Source organism: Melanaphis sacchari, unplaced genomic scaffold, assembly GCF_002803265.2.
Source record: "Melanaphis sacchari strain LSU unplaced genomic scaffold, SCAv2.0 Contig1_pilon_pilon, whole genome shotgun sequence".
Taxonomy (NCBI): domain Eukaryota; kingdom Metazoa; phylum Arthropoda; class Insecta; order Hemiptera; family Aphididae; genus Melanaphis; species Melanaphis sacchari.
Genome location: NW_020270976.1, coordinates 3,818,612 through 3,842,567, shown reverse-complemented (window position 1 = coordinate 3,842,567; position 23,956 = coordinate 3,818,612). Strand labels below are relative to the sequence as shown.

General features: G+C 30.5%; 1 protein-coding gene across 1 annotated transcript in view; it reads left to right on the top strand.

Annotated features, from left to right (window-relative positions):
* Positions 1–505: 505 nt before the first annotated feature.
* Positions 506–23,956, top strand: part of LOC112593106 — a 29,218-nt gene continuing 5,767 nt past the window's right edge. The window contains exons 1-6 of the mRNA XM_025337383.1: positions 506–985; positions 12,367–12,397; positions 13,341–13,597; positions 14,789–14,925; positions 21,172–21,359; positions 23,514–23,604. Coding sequence (XP_025193168.1) covers positions 932–985; positions 12,367–12,397; positions 13,341–13,597; positions 14,789–14,925; positions 21,172–21,359; positions 23,514–23,604 — 758 coding nt within the window. The 5' untranslated portion in view covers positions 506–931. The remainder of the gene's footprint in view (positions 986–12,366; positions 12,398–13,340; positions 13,598–14,788; positions 14,926–21,171; positions 21,360–23,513; positions 23,605–23,956) is intronic.

The following is a 23,956-nucleotide window of genomic DNA, read 5'->3' as shown; positions in this document are numbered from 1 at the left end:
TTAAAAAATTTAAACCTAAATATTCAATCAATTAAATTCATAGTCACTTAGGCATGAACAGCAAATTTTCGAAGGGACACACAAAAAAATTGTCAGATAGAACTTTACAGTGAAATAAATTATATAGGTATAGGTATATACCTACAGCGGACTGTCGATACAATTTTTCCTTTATCATAAACGTGCAGTGATTACCACTACCACGTTTAACGATCACGGTAACTATATTATAGACTCTCAGCCAACATTTTACCGTACAAATTGGTCATAGGGATATCCTATGCGTGCATGCGTATTATTGTTATCCTACGGTTTAACGACAACAACGACCGCTACTGTCAGCGGCGCGCAAACAAGAAGACAGGCAACAGGAATAGTAATAGTAAACGTTATAGTTATAGTAATAACGAACAAGGAACGCTCGTTGATTCGCTGGCCCGTGACAGCGGAGATAGTGCGACGGCTGCGACCACTCCACACCACGCGCGCATTTCCGAGTCGCGGCGAAACTATCGCACAAGGCACCGTTGGTCGGGTCTTCCGCACGCCACAACGTCCGTCGCGCCCAAACCGCAAACACCGTCGTTGTCGGTTATTCGTCGCCGTCGTGTCGTCTCTCCGCGGATTTCGCGTTCGATCGTGTGATAAACACTAAGGCAGAAATATTGAAAACCGATAAACATTTTCTCGAATCGCGTCCGTTTTCAAACAGAACGAATATCTCACACGATCGGCCGGCACGATCGTCACCGTAACATAAATACCTAACAGTGCCTAATAAGTATTTTATTATTACGTCGTCGAGTGTAGACACGTCGTCGTTTCCACTCGCACATAGTAAATCCTTCGCGGGATTCTTTTCGTTCTCTCGTCGTCCCCGAAACCACTGGCGCTCGAGTATTTTTCAGCTACTACCGCCGCTCACCCGAAAATGGATGGCACCGCTTTTCGCGCCGTCGTCCTGTTGATGGTAGCGGTATTCAAGGTGAGTGGACAATTAAAAATTTTTGTTTTCCTCGATTTTTAATGTTTTTGCGTGCACCGATCGACCGCGAATATGCGTTGGTCTTACGCCAATAAATAACGCCTCGTGGGTTGTTCGTTGACGTCGTAATAGATGTAAAGATTTAATATGCCGAATGATCCTGCGGCCCGGTTACGATCGGTTACCGTCGATCGAGCAAATTCGCACTTATTACTACTGTACAGGTACATCGACCAAAATATATAATCATATAATATACGCGCCACTGTTGTAATCGTTGTTGTTTTTGTGAGTGATGGATGCAGCAAAGATTAATCAGTAACGATCGATTACCGGTGAACGAGCGAAATCATTTCATTCGTGGGTAAAGTCAAAAAAAAATTTTCGTCTATTCGTTTTAAGCCAATTATTGATCTCTCAAAACGCATGTCCAATTAATTGAAAATATTATAACTGTGCCTATTTCGATGTTCTTAATGATAATGATATATATATATATATATATATATATATATATATTGTATATATTTCGATTGATCTAGAAACCAGTTATTGATGGTTTTTATTTTTATTTAGGTAGCGAATAAGAATTACTAGAGTATCCATTAATTCAAACACCAAAAGTAATATTACGTCAATGATTATTAAATTTAAAGATTCATATATTCTCAACACAATATAATTTTTTTTTAAATTGTGATTAGAGCGTCATTCTGTTATTATCGTTTGGGCGATTCAATTATCGGGGTTCCCACGTTTGATTTTTAAATTTTCATTGTAATATAACACTAAAATACGATATATATAACACGAATCTGAAAATTAAGTACAATTTTATCTATGGAATTCGAGAAATTAGTTCAAATTATATTTTAATGAGTTTTGTTCGTCTTAAATAATTTCGTGAAATTATTTAAACTAATTCCTATAGTTTTTATTTTTATTTATAAAAACATTTTAAACGTGATTATATAAAATAATATTCAATTTAATCACTTGGCTAAGAAATTAAGAAAAATAACTTGGCTGTATGTGTGTTCTAAGTTTATAGGAATACTACTATAACATTTATATTTTTATAGTGGTTTATCATCATTGCGTCTAACCAATCAATATTCAATAATGATTTATATATATATATATATTTATTTTACAAGATTAAAAGTTCAATAAAATCGTAATATTTGAAGCGTACAAATCAAAATTGCTGTTCTGGTTGAAAAACTAGGTTAAACTACTAGTGATTATTCTTTAGGTATATTTGTTTTTCTGAGAAGTTATAGTATGATATTTCGACCAAAATATGAACGATTACGTTATAAATTTGTAATTCATCTAAGAAAATACTAAAAATATATAGTCGTAAGCATCTTATTGGTAACGATTCAGTATTGTTATATCCACGTTACCGATGTGTGTACGATAATATATTACATGAACTATACACGCATGCATGTTATGTACGTTTTCATGGTTCGTTAAAGTCTCTTCGATCGGTATAAGTGCGCTAAACGGTTTGCAAGACCCACATTGCTCGTCTTGGTATATATTGTTGTTATCATTATCATATTATACATTTGGTATTTTATGTAATCCAATACGATTCATATTACAATAAAAATATTCGTTGTGATACCGATCTATTAAAACGATTGAACTAACTTTAAAACAATGGTGGATTTCTTGAGCCATACAATTAATTGAATTGAACATTTAAATGTATTATTGTATAAAATATTATCATTATATAAACATCGGTATAATTCATGTCGACTACTACAATATATGTATGTATACATATAAAATTGTCTTATATTATACAATGATATAAATAACATAATATATAATGCGTCTAATGTCCGAAAACAACGTTAAATGTATATCGTAGTCTATTTCCAATAAGGCTGGTTGCAGTGATCCAATTTCAAATAGTACGGTTAAAGAACAATTGTTATTAAGATTTTGAAAAATGATTAAGTTAATGTAACACAGACAACGTCGTCTCCGTGATTTCCGGTTGGTTTTTAGGTTCCGTTTCCATATATTACTTTAAAATTATATTAGATTATTCAGTCTTATCTCTTATTATAATAAATTAGATATATTTTTAAATCTTTTTAAAAAGTAGGTCTAAAATTGTCTAGCAGTTGCAAAAATCATTAGTGGTGGAATCTCCGAATAGTTATGAGAACGAGAATAGTTTCTAACTATTTTTAGTTTATGATTACCACGAAAAATTTCACAAAGTATTTGTAATTAACTAAAATCTAATAATTTAGATGACATATTTTACTTATTAAAACAAATGATGGGTTAAATATATATTTCTTTTTTGTACCAATATAAATAATATCTCTATAACAAGTTCAAGATAAATACATTCTACACAAAACCTATAAAATTAACATATGTATAAAGGTAGAGCACCTATAAAATATAATTTATACAATAACAACTAATTTCTTATAATTTTAACGACGAAAACCAAATATGGATAATATGTACAATCAAATATTTATTCCACATATATATTATAAAAGTAATCACACACTCATATTATATATTCTAGGAAAATGGTGTATTGGATTTTTTGTTTTGAAACGTTGCACTTGTATATATAATATTATAATATTATATAAATGTATCACAGATAAAAAAATACGGTTATTATCGATATAATACAGGTCGTATTATGTTGTTAACTGGAGTTTTGAATACCTAAACCAAAGTATTGAATATATATTCTAATATAATGACCGTCAAAATCAATAATGCTTTGAATCAACGTTTTTTTTTCTTTACCAGAATTACTATATTATATTACTATTACATAGCTATAGACGTCCTTAACACTTATATATACAGTTTATGACGTATAAGTATATAACATTATTATGTACAGTAAGTTAAATATTGTTAAACCGAGTCATCGGAAAAACATCCGATCATAGCTACAGGACTGTATATTTTGTAATTTTCGGCCGTGATATAAACGAGTGTACATGATATCATATATTATTATATATTTTATATAAATCACGTGTTATAATATCAGTCGATTGACGCAAGTGATTCGGGTGCGAGAAGAGCACATGAGACTTATAAAAGTATGGATCATATACTATATATATACAGTTACCTAACCTAATTAGAGCGTAATATAAATTTGCGCAAGGCGGTGCTGAAGCATAATAATATATAATGTGCCTATATCTGGTATTATTATCATTATTGCATTATTACTACCTATATGTTAATGTTTTACGAGCGGCAAGTCTCGTATGTTATACAAACACATCATAATATCTAAAATGTAATAAACTTATGAGAGCCACGCGTTTGGTGGCAAATGGGCCGGATCCACGACTGGATTAATTACCGTAGGTACGGATAATTTCAAAAACTCCGGTCCCGTAATAAATTATATATGCAGTGCAATGGAACATTTATTAATAAATCATAAAACTGCAAAGTCTGTAGTAATAGTATTATAATTTTTAAGTAACGAACACGATGCAGCGGCCGTATACGAATAAAATTGGTCACGGGAGACCGGATCCGTTGGAAAAGGATTAATTGTAGCTGCTGTGTGTCGTTTAAGAAAAAAAGCAGTAATGTATGCGCGCGAAGGTTGCACCGAGACTTGTACATTATATTATTATTCGTTTTAAGCTCTGTTATTATACGAGCGCCCGCTTACACACAGCGTTTTTGACTAATTTCGAATTCATCAAAATAATAGTGGTTTACGTTTGATAATTATAACTATAGTAATACAACTCGATTGAGGCGTTTTACTCACGTACGTTACTACACGTAACGTATTATTTAGTGTATGCATTTTCCTTTATCGAAATCCTATTTTCGTAAGTCTAGACATCGTCAAATATTATTTTTATGTGATAAACAAATAACGATTTCGGTAGTATTATGGTAGATAAACTGTAGAAATACAGACACGAGCGTGACAATCATCAGGTCGATAGTGGATATCTACCCTACAAGTGGATTTCTATTGTGTTTTTGTACTTTTTCAACTTTTTATATTTTATAGGTGCCTACATTAGATTCATGTCGTGTTATATTAAATTAGTATATGATTTAATCAACACGATTTCATTAGTATTACGCGAAAAATATTTTAAGGTCGCGGTATGTATTGGGCTATAGCGCATACCTATTGCCATTTTTTGGAGAACAGTTTAATAAACACGAGTGTACTATATACAATAGATAATGATATTATTGTATTGACATGGTTGCACGGCAATTTTCTCGTCAGACGTTTTCCGGTCAGATTAGCGCTGCCACGGGTGCGATGGAATAGTGTACAAACATTTCGATCAACTGAATTCGTGGGAACAACACCACGTCATAATAATATTTCATTACAATAAATATACGATATTGTAATATTATATATTATAATATATTGTAATGTGTATATAATATAATATGCAGCATATTAACCGTATTATAATATCAAAAATCATGGCTATATGTACTATTATCTGCAGACCGTAATGTTTTCGTGATTACCGATGACTCGTACAAGATTTTACATTCTTACTTAATGATATTAATTATTTAGGCTGTATACGAATTTCGTGTTGAAATTAAAATTCGAGTCGAATTGTGTGCGAGATAATTTTGCTGCGGGTGTAACCGAATTATTGAGGCAAATTAATTGTACTTCCGGTTTTCAAAGATGAACTAAATTATATGCATGATTTTTACATTATCAAATACAATCGTAAAATTGAATTTCCTTCTTTTTTAGAATCAGGAATCAGGATTGATTAGCTGACTAAGTTTAAGTAGTGTAATTAAATATCGTACACATAACTATTATACTCGTATTATGTATAATAAATTAATACTATACAAAATTTTAATAATTAGTATGTAAAAATATTATTTTAGGATTATAATAATAATAGGATTTTTAAAAATCAAACTTTATAAATTTTATTTTAGGTAAAATTTTTTATCTATTTACCTATCTATTTGTCAACGAATTCAAGCCATTGTAGTCATGTTTTGTTATTTTTCATATTTATCCGTTACATAGTCTATTATGTCGTTTTCTTAGTATATCGCTTCTATTCATTTTTTTAAAATATATGTTTGATATTTATAGTCAATAATTTCATTTTAAAAGATACACGATAAAGTAAATAAGACAAAAACCCATAATATTATGTTTTATTAGTTGATCATTAAAGTCATACGCTCGAATGAACTAAGTATAAATCTTAGATCCGATTCGGTTGTTTTTATTTTAATTTTTTACTGCGAACACATTTCGAATGCAACGAATTTTTACTATCAAAAGTCAATACTACAGATTATTATGAAATGTATCCGGTATACGAGTCATCGATCGATGTTCGATGAAAATATGTATTATCAACACGATTTTATGATAGTTTACTATGCATATATAATTTTGAATTGCATTTTTGATAAATCATGAAAATAAGTTAATTGTCACTGATTAATTTTTATATTACGTATTTAGATATACCTGCGTAATACATTTTTGGTATTTTTTTTCCTGATTTATTATGTTTGTATAGTGTGAATAATATTTTTTTAATTACAATAAAATAACTAGAATTGTAAGTTATTATTTAAGTAAATATATATATATGTATATGTATAAAAACATTCGAATAATAAATTCTAAATAAACACAAAACAGAAAATCTTAAGATGAAAAAAATCGTGCATACTTATGTAGTTTGGATATTTATAAGTTGACTTAAGAATAATTTATCGGGAATGTTTTATTATATTTTCAAGAATTAACTATTAAAATTGAAAATGTTATAAATTGTTAACTATAAAATAATTTAAAAATGATTATAATTCTAAAACGGTTTATCTATATTATATACGCTAGGTAGAAGTATTTTATTAGAGTTTTTTATATTTAATATTCAGTAGTATATATGTAATAGTTGATGTGTTATTTATAATATGTTAAGTCGTCATCAATGTCTACACGCGATCCTGTATAATTCCTATCGTCACAATTTAATTTACGATATGTCGATATACTGTTGAAAACAACAAATACGAAGAAAATCATAATAATATGTTGATAATATAATGAACGGTGTGTGACGGTGATCATAAATAACAATCAAAATTATTGTATATTGGATTTCGGCGACCACGCATCGCGGTCAGATGGACCAAGAATTGAGTATGATAACATGTATCGCGAAAGTGAAGCGAACGAGGGGCTTGGGGCTTTTGGATTTTGCCTGTCCGCGGAACCTATTGCCGATTGTCGTACTTAGTAAGTACTATTTCATAATAGATTGGTCAGTTTGGTTTGTCCTCGACCAGCACGATATAATATTGTGTGTATAGCAGTTATAGATGTAGACACGTTGACGTACAAATACTTAAATGGTTAGATATATTATTATTTACGAAGTACCTAATACATTTAATCAGATACGCTGAATGCTCATTATCCAAGTCAATTTATAAGAAAAACTTAACCAATAATTTTTCATCGCAACAAGTAAGATATTTTTATGATAATTTTTACTATAATTACTATAATATTATTAACATTTAAGTTTGGTTGAAATGACTGATAAGTGCAGTGATAAGCTTTACGCTATCAATTTCTTTAATCTAATCTTAAACTGTTTGTTAATCAACCCTATTATTTCAATATTAAAACGTATTCAGTATTATGGCAACGACAATTAAATTCACATACAGTTTATTATATACTATTAATAATAATATTACACTGCCATATCGAAAGTCCGATATCGAGAGTAGATTTGTTCTGCGGAGACGCTCGTCACGAATGATAATCGAAATTTGTCCCAAATTCAACGGTTTCATTAGTTTTAAACATCTAATGAAACAAAACATATAATACTTTATTAATTACTTGAAAATAAATTATTTACATCTAGTTGGTATTAATGTTTACGTGTCATCGTTCCGAATTAGTAATTTATTGTTTCCGACGAGCGCTATAAATTGGGAAATAGTATATTATATTATATATATCGATTCCGTTAAAATTAATGAAAATGTTGTACTCCGCTGAATTTCCAGTGACTATATAAACCACTCATATGGAATAAAAACGTCAGATTTTGATTTTCAAACTATCGACATCACGTACGACGTTGGTACGTATATATCAGAGTCGCATACTTCTCATTTTGTATTTGTAAAAATTGCAATCACGGTAATTAAACTGTAAGCAAAACGTGAAGTTTACTTTTACGAAAAAAGAAAGTAAAGTAGTATTGAGTTTTTATTTATTTTTTTTTTTTTGTTTATAAAGACGATCGGTGTAAATAGAAGAAAAAAATCGTTCATGGGAACGTCGAGTTCCTGGGACTACGTACATAGGAGTATAGTAATGTAATTGATAATGGTAAAATATAATAATAATATTATATTGTTTAGAATATACTATAAATTACACGCGACACAGTGATTGAAAAATAAAAACGTTTCACGTTGAAATGTTGATTATATTCATGTGCGATCGAATCGACAGTTAAATGTTTTTTTTTCACTTTAGTACGTGCTTGCAGCACTTCGAAGTACAACAATCAATGATGAACAACAATAAAACGTCGACGTGATGGTTTCATTATTTTTCATCTTCTTGAGAAAAACTCAGTCAAATTAAAAATAAACATTAGAATGTTATTATGTTGCTGGTTTAAGAATACAAAATTGTATTCACGCGGTACAACTAAATAATATAATATAATGTGCACGATGTACGTTATTATTATTGTTTTCTAAGCGAAATGGTCGATTATTGCTTTATTATTTATGTACGTATTACTATAATATAACAAGCTAAACATTGTTAAGATAATATACGTATTAAACGTGTCATCGTCGATGTATCAATAAAATAAATGGATTCGGACTGCGGACGTGACAGTGATAGTTTATAACTCTCGGTTCTATATGTATATATAATGAAAAAAAAATGTTTATAGCGTAAACCAAGCAAATCAGTACGAACATCTAAAATAACCTACCAACAAAAAATGTTTTTCCTTTCCAGAAATAAAGTACAAAGTGCTTCATTTGAGTATGAAATAAAATAATAATATTACTTATCTGTTGTATACATGTATGACAGGGATCGCAAACGTTTTGATATTATCACTGATATAACTTTTATTATTATGTCATTTCTTAGGCGATGGACTTAATATTTAGAGTTGGTTTTTTAGTTTTTATTTTATAGAGGGAGAGGGCAGATTTTACTTTCTGAAAATGATTTCCGTTTTCCGGACTGATTTGTCTGGTTTACGTTATATATTTTTTCAATTATAGGCTACAGCTGTGTGTAAGAGAGTTATTAACCAAGTTATCGCACCATCATGTCCGCTCGCTAATCACGTACCTACCTGTATATACTTATACTTTGTCATATATATTTTTTTCATTTTTACGAAACGATCCTCACGAAAAATAAACGCGACAAAAAAAACGAAAAACAATTGCCGCTCACACATTTAGTACCGTCCTGAAGTAATATTGTATAGTCGCAGGACGACTGACGAGGCATACGACTATTAAGTACTATATTGTTGTACACCGAGGCACCATCCATCGGACATGTCGAATGGTGTACCATATACGCGGTATGTTATTATGGTTGTCTGCGTCGCGCCCTGAATACGTCTCGTAAGAACCGTATTTTTGATCCAGCGGACCAAAGAATTTAGTCGAACGAATACGCCGTCGCCGCCCGCCCACCCAACCGGTCGGAAATTATCCGTCTTGTACGCGTCTCGTCGGGTGTAACGTGCGTATAATATACTACACGCGCAGACGTTACTCGACAGTTTACGAAAAACGTAAAAAAAAAAAGAAAAAAAAGCCATAACGAGAACGTCGTCCTCCACGTTCCGCGACCTATCAAGGCACAAAAATCGAAAAAAAAAAAAAAACGACAAAGATATCGAACGTAAACAAACGGGAAAAGACGTGGCTCGTATAGTATAGAAATAATAATATATAGTTCTGGGTATCATTTATGTGTTGCTCAATGTACTCTCACGAAACGCGCGTATTGCCCGCGGAAGTATACATTTGTATACACACACACACACATTTATATATTTATATAATGTTATAACGTTATAACGATGATCGCGACGATTTTACATTTCGTTATAACATTATCATATCATATTGTTTAGGGATGATCGAGCCGTTTTTCGTAGCAACAGTTATGCGTGTACCGGCGTGTGTAATATAAACATCGTCCATAATATAATAATAATATTATAATATAGAACGCCGAGAAAAACAGAAAAACACAAAAATATCACTAATCACGATTCGGACGGACAATCGATGCGGTCACACATACCTACGTATAACATAACTGTCATAATTTTATCTCCACAACGTTAAATTATATATATATATATTAAATGTGCCTAAGCTTGGACCCATTACCGTGTTATAACGATTTCCTATGTAAACCGGTCGGCTGTAGCAATGTGTAATGTCGCTATCGTTATCACACGTCCATGTTTACACGAGTAGGTACCTTTAGTGCGCAATACATAATATTATTATTACGTATATGCGCGCTGTGCCCGGAAAAACCGTTTGCTCCTCCGGAACTCTGACGACGGATTCTGTTCGTCGTGCAGCTGAACCTCGTACGCACGCGGGCGAACGGGTTATTTTTTTCCGCCGTAAAGCATATTATACGATATTATCATTATCGTTAAACATTATGCACCGCACGGTGATTCGCCCGTCGGATGTCGCGTCCCGTTACGTTATATTTACGCCGTCGAGTATAAATCGTCATCAATGGTTATAATACCCATTTCCGTTTACGAGTGCGCGTTTCGCGTGGGCTGCAGCTCGCGAGCAGACACAGAAACACGCACACGCGGACCATAATGTACGCGCGAGTGTGAGTTCAGTGCGATACGTATCGCGCCGCCCGACGACGTTTTCCGACCGATCGACAGAGAGATACGCGTGTATAATATAGTATAGTGTTGTTACTGTCGTCATTGTTACTCGGTAAGTATACCGCCGACCGGGGCATAAAGGCGGAAGAGTTTCCTTTTGATTTCGTCGGTACGCCGCCGCCTCCGCCGTTCGCAAACAGGACACGATTTTATTATTTTAATTTTTGTCGTTTTTTTTTTTTTTTCCCCCTCCCGTAATAACAACGATTTTTATTAGTCCGCACTCGGAGACCGACGTTCTCTATGGGAAATGTCTTGTGACATTTCCAGCTATCATCGTCCGCTCCGCGGCACGAACGTGTTCCAAATCGTAGATTTTCGTAAACCGTCGGCGCGATGCTTCTGTATGTATCACAATTCACAGTGACCCGTAATCGAAAGCGTTTTCTTCTGCGTCAAACGAAATTTAATAGTATAAAACAATAACTATCAATGCGCGAGATAAATACACAGAATTCCGTGACATTATTTTGTGTCCGATGAATCCCGGTCAAATGTTGTACAATAAATATATAATATTGTACAGACCGAATAAGGTACGCGTACGTTTAAATTTTAAATTATTGTCGAGCGTGCGTGGTTTTGATTGTTCTGTGGTAGGTATTATGATCAATAACGTTTATTCAATTAAAACTACAATTGCGATTTTCTTGCCCCCGAAGAGTACACATAATAATACTTTCTTCGTTTATGAAATGTAATGAACCACATCGTAAAAACCTAAATCGATTTAATATTATTTAGTTATATTATTTTTTCCATTTAATGGACGGTTTATTTATCAAAGAGTACACATCGTTTAAATCTCTAGCTTAAAAAATAAATAAATCTTTCGTCTTTCACGCCATCGACACCAAACCGACTATAATAGATATAATTTGCATGCCGTCATCGGAGTATTGTTGTAATGCACATAAGTATATATAGGTACTCTCGATTTTTCTGTTTTTCGGGATTTCATTAACTCGTATTTAGACGGTATAGAAATATAATTAAAGAGCGAATTTGGTCGGAGAAATTTTCACGTTAATCAATCAGGTGTGATGCCTGAAGACTACGACATTACGGTCAAGTTTAACGGTGTGATATGGTTATTACATACGTACTATTGTATATTATGTATATACGTATTTCTGTGCTCGCAGTAAAAGTGGATCAATCATCTACTATGAATGATTTGTGTTAAGATTCGCGCTTAATACACAACAATATAATATTGTTTTATAACATGAAGGTATAAAATGGCTTACGAGGTTTCCAATAAACATGATATTCGTCGATTTTCTATATTAATACATTATACATTATTATTGGTAATTCGATTAATATTACAGTATTTAATTATTTTTTTTTTAATTGATTTTTCAGACACACGAAGTTTCTACTCAAGATTACGATGGTAAGTGAATATAATTTATATAATTGATAACAATCACGTTTCGTTCGTTTAATTGTGTTAATGGCATGTATAGAATATTATTATTTATTTCGTTTTCTGTTAAATCGTCATTAGAATTTTACCAAATTACCTACAAAATATCTATAGCGCACTTGTGCTCAATACCATCCGCTAAATTACAAAATCAAAATTATGTTGTGGAACTGAAAATAGTTTCGCGTAGTAGTTTGATCCAACGTCCTAATTTCTTTTTCATTTAATAAAGTATAATATGTATATAATATATATATATATATATATATGTATTATATTATTGTATGACATATATTTATTTTTTACGACGTGTTCAACGTATTATCATCGTCGGCCCAGCGAAAACGTTTCACACTAAATACACTTTTAATCTGGACATTTGAATCAGACGAGTGTGGAAAACGCTGAGGCGTCGACGTCGATCTAGATTTAACGGCACCCAATTATTGGCGGTAGAAGTGTTAAAGCATTTAATTTGTCTCGTTAAAGATCTTTCTCTATGACAATACTGTGCATATTGTGTATTGTTTGCGCGTATATGTTTCAATAAGCCAACACGCAAAATAATAATATTTTTTTTATCGCATGACGGAATGAAATAAAGTAATTATTTGACGTCGGTCGAGTGATGTGATAAATCGTTTAATACTCGTATTATATTGAGTATTTATTAAATGTTAGGTACGTAAATACACGTTCAGCACGTTAGAGATAAACGTAAACCAATGTCGATTTGTTTACCAGATGACGAATACACCTGAAACGTATAATTAATAATCTCATAGAGATATTTCTCAAATCAAAGTAGTTTTTTCGAGATATTTTCGAACTTTCTGGAAGAATACCAGCTGTAGATCTCGTTATTAATAAAATATAATATTAAATTGTTTTGATTTTGTCGTTTATTCAGTGTCTGAGATACAGTGTTCGTTTTCGACGGACTCGCTGAGGGTGGGCAAAGCACTTTTGGGAGTCAAAGACGTGATATCCGCCCGGCTAAAGAAACCCGAAGGGTTCAAGGGGCACCCGCTGTTTGCCGATGATCGGTCTGTCGATCCATTGATCGATCCAGTTTGTCAGATACGACCCGATTTATCGGACGTGTCACTGCTGACCTACAACCTGTTAGTCACTGATTTCACGCGGTGTGGCGTGCTCAGGCGAAATGTAAGTTACAAATTTTTGTTTATTTTTAAATTATTATATAAACATTAAATATAATTATAAATAATATTATTTTACCTCCGTCCACCGTCATCAATAGCGTACAAGCTTTATCGTCACGTTTTCCTGTTTTTCTATAAGGTTTAAACAACAGAAGCTCATATCGTGTATATTATGATTTTTCGTCTGTGATAAATGAAGTTTTTGGGGATTCCTTATAATTATTTTAATATTATATTATGATCTCTACTGGATGTGTGAATCTAATTTGTCAGATGGAAATAATATTATCATTAAGGCGCCTAGCTGAAGAATTTTAGTGTTAAAAACTACAAAAAATAAACACACTTACTCGAAAAATTATTATCAATTATTTATAAATTATTGAACAATTAAAGTTAGGATAAAAATATGGAAAATTTGTTCAATTATATAAAATATAAGGTTGTACATTTTGATGGTATAAGAAATTTAACATAATAAATAAAATTAAGAAATGTAATGTATACTCTTGTAAAAGAAAATTGGGTGATTCTTTTGTCAAATCACTAAATATTTCAAAAGTTGTTTAAATTTATTAATTTTACATAATTAACATAAATATACTTAAATATTATTTATAAATTACATTTTTTAGAGTACTTTAGTTTTTAATGCATAAAATTCAAGTTATAATTTGTAAGTACGTTATGTTTTGATGAGTGGAATAGAATTTCACAAGGATAATTCAAAATATCTTGGTTTACAAAATACTTATCAGCTAATCTAAATTTTAACTAATTATAGCTAATTAACTACTTGTTCGAGTTGTAATTTATTGATTTAAAAATCCAAATAATATTTTAATAAAAAATTAAAAAGAATAAAACAATTGTAAAACTATAAATTTATTTTAAAACAGTTAATTTGTAACGATTTAAAATTATTTAAGAATAATATTTCCAAAATAGTTTATAGTTTTTGAAATAATGAATGTCTTACGACGGATAAATTATCAGGTAGTATATAATAATATACTATGTATTTATAAAATATATCTAAGTAGTTATTTTATTTTCATCACATTTGTGAAATATTCAGCCCTTTTAGAATAATAAATGCACTAATTAATATTATCTGGAACTCGAACTCGATTGTATTTTTTTCGCAAATGACGTCTTTTTAATATTTTGATTATCATACGCATGTTTTTAGGGTTTCGTGCACGTTCGAGTGTGGTTTCCGCAGTTCCCCGGCGTCGTTATGATGTCTGACCAAGAGCTGATCATTATGTGCAAACCACCAGAACCGACTGTGATCGAAAACAAAGCTGCAGGTTTCGCCGGAAGTTTGTAAGTCTACACAATGCTATATATAATATTAAATTATTATAATTTATACGTAAGTCTTGTTCGCGCGTGCGGCAAGAGACCGTTTCGCTGCGATGCGATTAATCGCAGAAAATGACAGCATCCTCATAATAGTGATATGTGGTTTCGCAAATTTTTTTCTAATAAATATCTCACACGCGTCAATCCATCACATTTTATGAAATTATAATATATTATTATTTTCACGAGGTGTGTTTGACGACTTTATCTAATTGTTTGGATGTAAAAAAAAAAGTAAACGAATTTCGTTACAATATACGGTCTAAATAGGCGTGTAAAACGCGTTTGCGTATATTATAATATGGGAGAAAAAACGATAATCGAAAACTTAATTTTGAAACAGACTGTCGTAGAATATTGGACGAGCGTACCAAAAATAAATTAAACAGATTCGGTTGTACAGGTATGCCATTAGTGCTTTTACGCCGCTACTGGTCTATATATATATTATATATGTATATGTATACCAATACGATCATATTCGATCTAAATTGTAATATTATAAAATCTTTTATAACGCCGTGTGTGCACGTACACGTCAATATAATGAAGATGCTTGCACTAGGCGTGGAATTTCAGTATTTTAATTATTGATGCCAAAGTGTTAAAAGGTAATTTTAAAATCATTATACTGGAACACAGTATAATTAACTTAAAAGTTATAACCATCTAGTTTTAGTCGATATATAGTTATTATTTATAGTACATGTTATAATATATCTGTACTCTGTAGAGTCTGTAGAGTATAGAATAGAAATACAATTTGTAACTAAGAATACTTTTATTTTTATTTTTTATACATATTTATGAAAACACAAATTGTTTTCATCACATTTTTATCACTGTGATTTAATGGTCACGAACTTTATTTCGTGATCTTTAGTTATATTATTACAACAAATTAAAATTTATATTGTCCTCTATACATTTATAATATAACACCTGTATTATCCAACGTTACCTGGGGATAGATAAAACTGAGATGGTCAATCCATCTGCGGTGGGTAGTAGTAAATAATAGATAGTAGATTATAGATAATAGATAGTAATAAGTAAAGGTTTGGACTTTTAGAAGTTAGTATATTTTTCAATAATCATTTAAAACATGTCTAAATATTATAGAAATGTGTTTCATAGTACTAGAAGACAGAAGTTTAAAGCAATCATTTTTATTTTGATTATTTTGCATGTTCAGCTTTTTTTTCCTGTAAGTACATATTGTTTTATATTTGAATTTTAAATACAAACTTCACAAATTTTATTAAAAAAAAAAAAAACTTAAAACAATATGTAACATAAATAATTATAACTTTATATACTACCTACACGATGATTTGTTTTTTATACCTATAGGTGATAACTTTTATTCATGGATTTTGTTCTAATAATTTTTTGACTGGTTTATGATCGGTGGTATCCCAATTAATTTGCTTATATAATTTGAGGACGATTAGCTAGCAACTGTGGGGTATGTGCATCAATTTGATTTAAGTATTTGACTACTAATATTTGTGATAGTCAATTATATATTATATTTTTATCATTTTCGTTTAGCTTCAAATTCAATTTTCGTGAGTAAAAAAAAATTCATATGTGAACCATCAAATATAACCTGAAAAACGGAGTTATAGGCCATTTTTGAATATTAAAGAAAATGGTCTAGTAGTTTATAGTGAACAGAGTAAAAAACATTAATTTTTTTATGTACATATAAACTGACTTCTATTATCAATTTTTTCTTGGTAATGAGTTAATGGTTGGATTCACAAGAGAAAAAAAATATTTGAAAAGTAAAAAAAACAAATACATACTGTAAAGTTCGAAGTAATTATTTAAAATTAGATTTAAATCACATATTGGAAGCCTCAATTTTATTTTTGGTGTTTAAAGAAGGGTTTTTATAAAAAAAAAAAAAGTAAATATGTTGAAATACATTTAACACATCTTCTCAAATAATACGTTATTGTGCATGCTGCAGATATTAATCTTTTCATAAAATATATTACTGATCGCGACCATACCAAAAAATTAAGTTTTGGTTTTGTTTTATCGAATTAAGGAAATCTGCAGTACTTAGTATAGTTATTTGTAACATAATTAGAAAATCTGATGTTTTCATAGATTTTAGCTTAAAATAGATACTTGCGTATAATAACATACAAGGTGATTCACCAACTCACCCCAATTTTTTTCCTTTAATTCTAAATTTATTTTAATTCATTTTTTTTTTTTTTTTAATTTTCAAGTATATTTGACCATATTTTTAGTAATTTATTTATTTATTTATTTTTATACAATTTGAGAAGTGTTATGTAGCGATACAAAGTTCTTTTTCTTGATAGATCAATAATGCTAGTTTTTAATTATTACTACTTTCTAATCACTGAAGACCCCATATATTTCAAACCTATTACTATAGACGTATCATTTTAAAGTTGAAGTTCGATTTATGTACATGAAAGTTTTCAAAAAAAAAAAAAAAACATCTGCATAAAAATTCATAGGAAAAAAGAGAATTCGGTATCATCACAGGACATTTCTTAAATGATAAATAAAATCTAAATAATTGAAAATGCGGTTATTATTAGTAATGAATGAACTTGTAGATTTCATAAATCAATAATCGAATATAAATTTATTACCAAAAAAAAAAAAAAAAAAAACAAGGGGGGGCCGGGGAATCAACGACGTTTAAGAATCTCCCCGTGGCCTATAGATACAGATATTTTCACCTATGACAACATAATGTCATATCACTTTAATAGAGATGTAACATAAAAGAGGAGCGACGGAAATAGGTAGTCGTTCGAAACGAAAAATATGGAAAAAAAAAGTGTAGTTACGGCTTTCCGTAACGGTATTGTCGAACGGTCGGTCTCGTTGCAGTGTGTAAAACGGGCGCTGTGTCTATATTGTTATACACGATGCGATACGTGTATTATACTTATGAGTTTTCCGTATAGGAATATATGTATCTGTGCGCTGACCGATATCAATAGTTCGGTTATTGTGTCTCGGTTGTTACGTTTTTCTTTTGTTATTATTATTGTTATTATTTAATAATAATAATAATAATAATAATAATATTAGTACTGTTACCCGTGCCGTATGTAGAGTAAGTCTGTCGGTATGTTCTATACTTTATGGTCGGTACACACCGTCACGGTGATAGTATGTGTATATTTGTTTGTAAATATATAAATATAAATTTATATATATGTGTGTGTGTGTGTGTGTGTGTACAACAACTACCTATAACGATATACCTACTCACGACGATGACGGCAATGATAATAATAATAATAACGATATACTTACAATGATGACGACAATGATAATAATAATAACGACGACAAGATTGTGCCGATGACTGTAAGTATATTAAATGTCTATATAACAACATGTATACGACGACCGTCGCTATAACCATTAATCAAATTAAATTTCGATGCTCGGTGACCATAGCTGCTATTTCGAGTTGTGGATCAAGATTGATGTGTCGGTAGCGTAGATTTATTATTTTACAGACCAGATTATCTCGACTATATGATGATAATGTGATATTGTACAAAATAAGTTTAGACGCGACAACGGTGATGACTTAAGCCGTTATAATTTGTCGGCCGATTTGATGTTTACGTACCATCGAAATGGTATGGCATATAATTATAATTTTTTTGATGTTGGACATTAGGTAAAATGGTATTTTAATCGATGACGTGTGATAAATGAACGCACAGTCTTCGAAGCCAATCGAGATATTCGATCGTATTCGCGATAACCGTTCATTCGTAATCGATATTTAGATATCGTGCAGTGTTCGTAGTTTTTTTTCATGTGGTTTAAACTATAATTATTCTATTCTATTTATTTGAAATTCATGCATTCAATACGAATGTACTATTTTAAAATGTTTTGAAAAAATTCTCAATGCATTAAAAAAGTAAACTATTGGATATTGCAACATTAATTATAATCGCTATTCAGTTTAAGTATTCAATACGACTCTTTTATCTGTAATCTATGATACTTGCGATAATAGTCACGTAAGTTTGACATAAAATAAAAATTGAGTTTACGTTAAAATCCATTAATCTTGTTTAGCTTTTATTGTTTTAACACTTGCATAACATCTAAGAGCTGAACTTCCAAAGACGCAACTATAAAATCTGTAGTTAAAAAGAATTTCTTATCCTTCAATATACTCTATGTCCCGCAAAAATAATCGCTTTTTTCTTTAAAAAACTATCATACATGATAGATGTAAATGTAATAAATTCATTCTTGTGTAAATGAAAAAAAAAATGATTCCATACCCATATTGAAGGAAATGCACAGTCATACGTGTAATCTCAAAAACTTACGCGTTTGCATTAAAAGTTCACCACCCAATATTTTTTTCAGAAACCTTCACAAAAAATGCGATGTTTAGTAAAATGTTTGTTTTCGTACAATGGGGCATAATTATGAAAATTGCACATTGCGTGAAATATAAACCTGTATAATATAATATACACTCAAATAATATCATGTTTTTTTTTTTTTTTTTAATTGAACTTAAGTCCGACAACTAGGCCCATTAGCTGTTTGTAGGGGTTATGAACTATGGTAAGGGGTAAGGTTGGTACGGTAGGTTGTATTTTATGATTGTTACGGTTGATAGCAAACGCGTGTATGTGTGGCAAGGTTTTTAACCACTATGATCCCGAGTGGTCACCCATCCGGGAGCTAGTAGCTGTGGTCGTTACTTACTCTCAGTCGCATTCCGCGACTGGTAGCAGCCAACGCACTACGCCAAGCCACAATATTATGTTTTATTCGAAAAGAAGAATAAATGTCGATTCATAAATAGTAGAATACTCGTTGCGCAAACCACAATTATTATTGACGTTTTCCTAGCATTATTATTAGAGTCGACTTTATAGAATCGGTGACATTTTTTTTTAATTGTATTTATCCACGTAATGCAGTGTATTTTATAGTACGTCTATTATATTTATAATGTATATATATATACATTGAATACAACAATAAATTATATTATTAAATTCAATTAATTTATATGTGGGTGCATACAACCCCACCTATTGATATTACAATACAGACCGAGAATTGTTTTATGTTTTTCTGCGATAGATCTACATAGACATAGAACAAGACGTGGAAAGTAAACGATCATTATTTGTATTATTATCATTATTATTCACATGTCCTATATAATATGCGATACACGTGTGTTGTACACGCGTGTGCGTATTTAAAGAAGAAGATATTTAAATAAACAATATAGCCGAGACGAACGTGATCGCGAAAAAAAACCTAAATTCACATTTTCACGGTACTGCGTTCACTTCCTCCTCCGTGGACATCTCTTTTGCGCCCGCTCGTTTCGCCTACTGACCCAATTGCCACACACCTATGAAAGATGACATACTAAACGCGACGATACGAAATATTATGTACACTACGATGTGTGTGTGTGTGTGAAGTTTTTTCTATTATTTGATTGCCGATTGGCTTCACTGGTGTTATAAACGTTTTGACGTACACAACATCCCATGCGGTACCATCAAATACCTACGTGACAACGTCAATTTGATATGATTTATCAAAGATATAATATTATATCGTTGAGAGCTATAACAAACCTAAATAGATAATAACGAATATTTTAGAGTGCACGAATCATTGTGTTAGCAGAAATAAAACAAATCACTTTAATAATTATGATAGGTATAAGGTATGTAAATTTCATTAGCGTTGTAGGTTAAAAATGGTGTTAAGTAGGTATTTGTTGAAATTTAATCATTTTAGTAATTATTCACATATTATATATTGTTTACCGTATTTCAATAATCGAAAAAAAATTATATGCAAACCATTTTTTTAAAGCAATTTTAGTTGAATACATAATATTATAATGGGCATTAAACAAATTAAAAAAAAAAAAAAAAAAACAATAGGTTCTCAAATAGTGTAGAGGAAGAAGATTAACTTAAAAATATTTCAAAGCATTAAACTCGTATAATAGTATTGGTGGTGAAAAATAGTATCAAGTGTATGTGGCTATGATGGTTATAATAGTAAATTGTCAGTCATTAACGTGAACAAATAAAACGCGGCCAATTATTTCCAACTGAACCAACCATGTATATAAAATAAATGTTAAAATTGCAAGATTTAACGGCTCGTTTGGTTTTCCTACAGCCCACATGGTGCACGAGTGTCTGGAGTTGTTGAAGAGACGCCTGGAAGACTCGAATACGAAGTGGCGTTATACAAGGAAGCGCCAGCACGATTGACGAACTTGAGCCACAACAGCGAACTTCCAGTCGACCAGGCCGTGCCCATTGGTACCAAACTTCAACTCCGGGCCAGAATCAACCCGCATTCAGGTATATATAATATATATATGTATGTGTGTATGTGTGTGTGTATAATATCAATATGTATACATTGTATAGAGTGATTGACAATAAATGCTCGGAAAATTTAAAGCGGATATAATTCTAATATTCTGCGATAATTTAAATAATATTAGACGATATAGTTTTGTGTAAATTTGATTATTGTCAATGAACGTATAGGTATAAAGTGATTTTTAAATTTAATTTTTTCTCTCGATGTTTATACTTTCAGCTTTAATTAAAAATACATACATGACCTAGTAATATGCGACCACAGTGTTAAATCTTTCGGTTTATGCCGGAAAAGTCTTAATCTCACAAGACGATATGCCTGTGCCTTTAAGACGTGTACAACGCGTGTTCAGTTTATAGATGACTTAGTATGATATTGTTTTATGAGTTATTAAGTAATTAGTTAAGAAAAAAAATGATTCCCATGCGTATTGTCGATAACTGAGATCTTCTAGAAGGTTAAAGACCAAATTATTATTATTATTATTTTATAATTCGATAGAGCTACCTCAGCTACCTAATATGATCATTAATTACATATAATTTATAAAAATCATTAAGTGTGAAATCGATCGCTTTACGTCTTATGTACCTATAATGCATCTATATAGTGACTTAGTTTACATGCCATATGAGATTTTAGAAGTATTTCAGTATTTCAGACAAGTATCTGAAATACACTGTAGAATTTGTTTTCTGATATAGCAATCAACTAAATCCGTATTAGTGGCTAAATTGTCTGTCGTGTTGATCAAAAATTGAGATTGGCTCAACTATGGAAATCTACTGGTAGGTTAGTAAATTAAATCATGATTATAACAGTCACTCAGAGTGCATAGTATAGACACGTGAAACAGCAAACGGTGTAGCTGTGTATTAGATTTTTGTGCATCTTACTTACTGTTGCTACCATAATAATATAATATACGTACATAATGCATACATATACATCTATTAAAAGTATTATAATTTAAACCTTATGTTCATCACGTTAATTCTGTCTATTATTTCCTCACCGCGTAATATTAATAATGCTATTCGTCGTGTTGAAAAATCGTTAATATAACAGCCGTGATGTATTACTTACCAAGCACACCTAAATTTCGTGAATTAACCTGAAAAACAATAGTCGTTACCAATTTATCTACCATCAACAATTTTTGTACGACGTTTTGACGATGAAATCGTATCAAATGACGACCTAACAGCTAGTTCAAAGATTTAAATTAATATGTTACCATCACGGTCGTGAATGCTTCAAGAAATTACACATAAAAAAAAATAAAAGAAAAAGAAAACGTTGAACGATTATCCGTCAAATTAGCATATTAATATTATTAATTAGATGATACGGCGGATATAAACGCCGATCGAGAGTAACTTTTCCCGGTCAAATTCATTATATTATTGTGTAGAAAGTAAACGCGTTGTGTACTTAATTTGGTTAAAAACTACTTCCAATGAGTAAAATAATAATAGTAACAATACAATTACTTTAATTTTTTATCTCTTGACAACTTATTAGAAAAAATAGCATGTAGGTATTTACCTACACGACTTAAGAAGGAGATCACTCTCATTCTTATATGCTCTTTTATACATCATAGTTCCTAATATTATACAACACATATATACATACTGAATACTTAATTATTTTAATGATAAAAAATGTTTTATTTCTTAAAAGTTTTAATTTTTATTTTCATTATTCAAAATAACATTATTGTCCATACATTTTTCATCAAATATCTTCTCAAATATTTTTTATCGGAAAAATGTGTTGGACTAAACTACAATAAATTGTAATTAAAATTACTTATTTATAGTATTTTACATTTTTCTACTAAAATGTTTAGAAAAGAACTTCTTTTTAAAATTCATTAATGAGTATTGAAGCAAAAACAATGAGACTGGTATAAATATTTTATAAAATTGTATTTTATTATCAAACATTTCATAAAAATAAAAATAAATATTCATTATAAGTCAACGCATTTAGATATAATAATAATTGTTTATAAAAAAAATTTAATCTGTTTCATAATACATGAAAGGTCACCTGCAGTTATTATTGCACTGCAATTCAATTCTTTATTGTGTTATTTTAATAATAATTTGTTTGCCATTTAGCTTGGAAATTCGTCAAGTTGATGGAAGTGTCCGTGTCTCCTGATCCGGACAACGCACACGTATCTGGTAGTGTTGCTTTGGTAAAAGATGGGTAAGTGCAAATTACAAGATTTTATATCTAATCTATACGTATATGTAAAAAACACATAATATATCATACAAAAAAAATTTCATGTATCCACAAACAGTCAATTGACTGATAAGTGTTTACTAAAATGTCGGTGATTATTAATTAGTGAACACTGAAAATAAGATAATTTTATGAATCGATGAATTTATAAAATATGTACAATAAAATAATATTAATTATTATTATTACATATATAAGTGACAAAAAAAAAAAAAACTAAAAATAATTGCAGATGAATGGTTGATTAGATGAAAAACACAGTATTGTAGAACAAACTAAAAAATAAATGAAAACAAATAATGTGAAATACTTG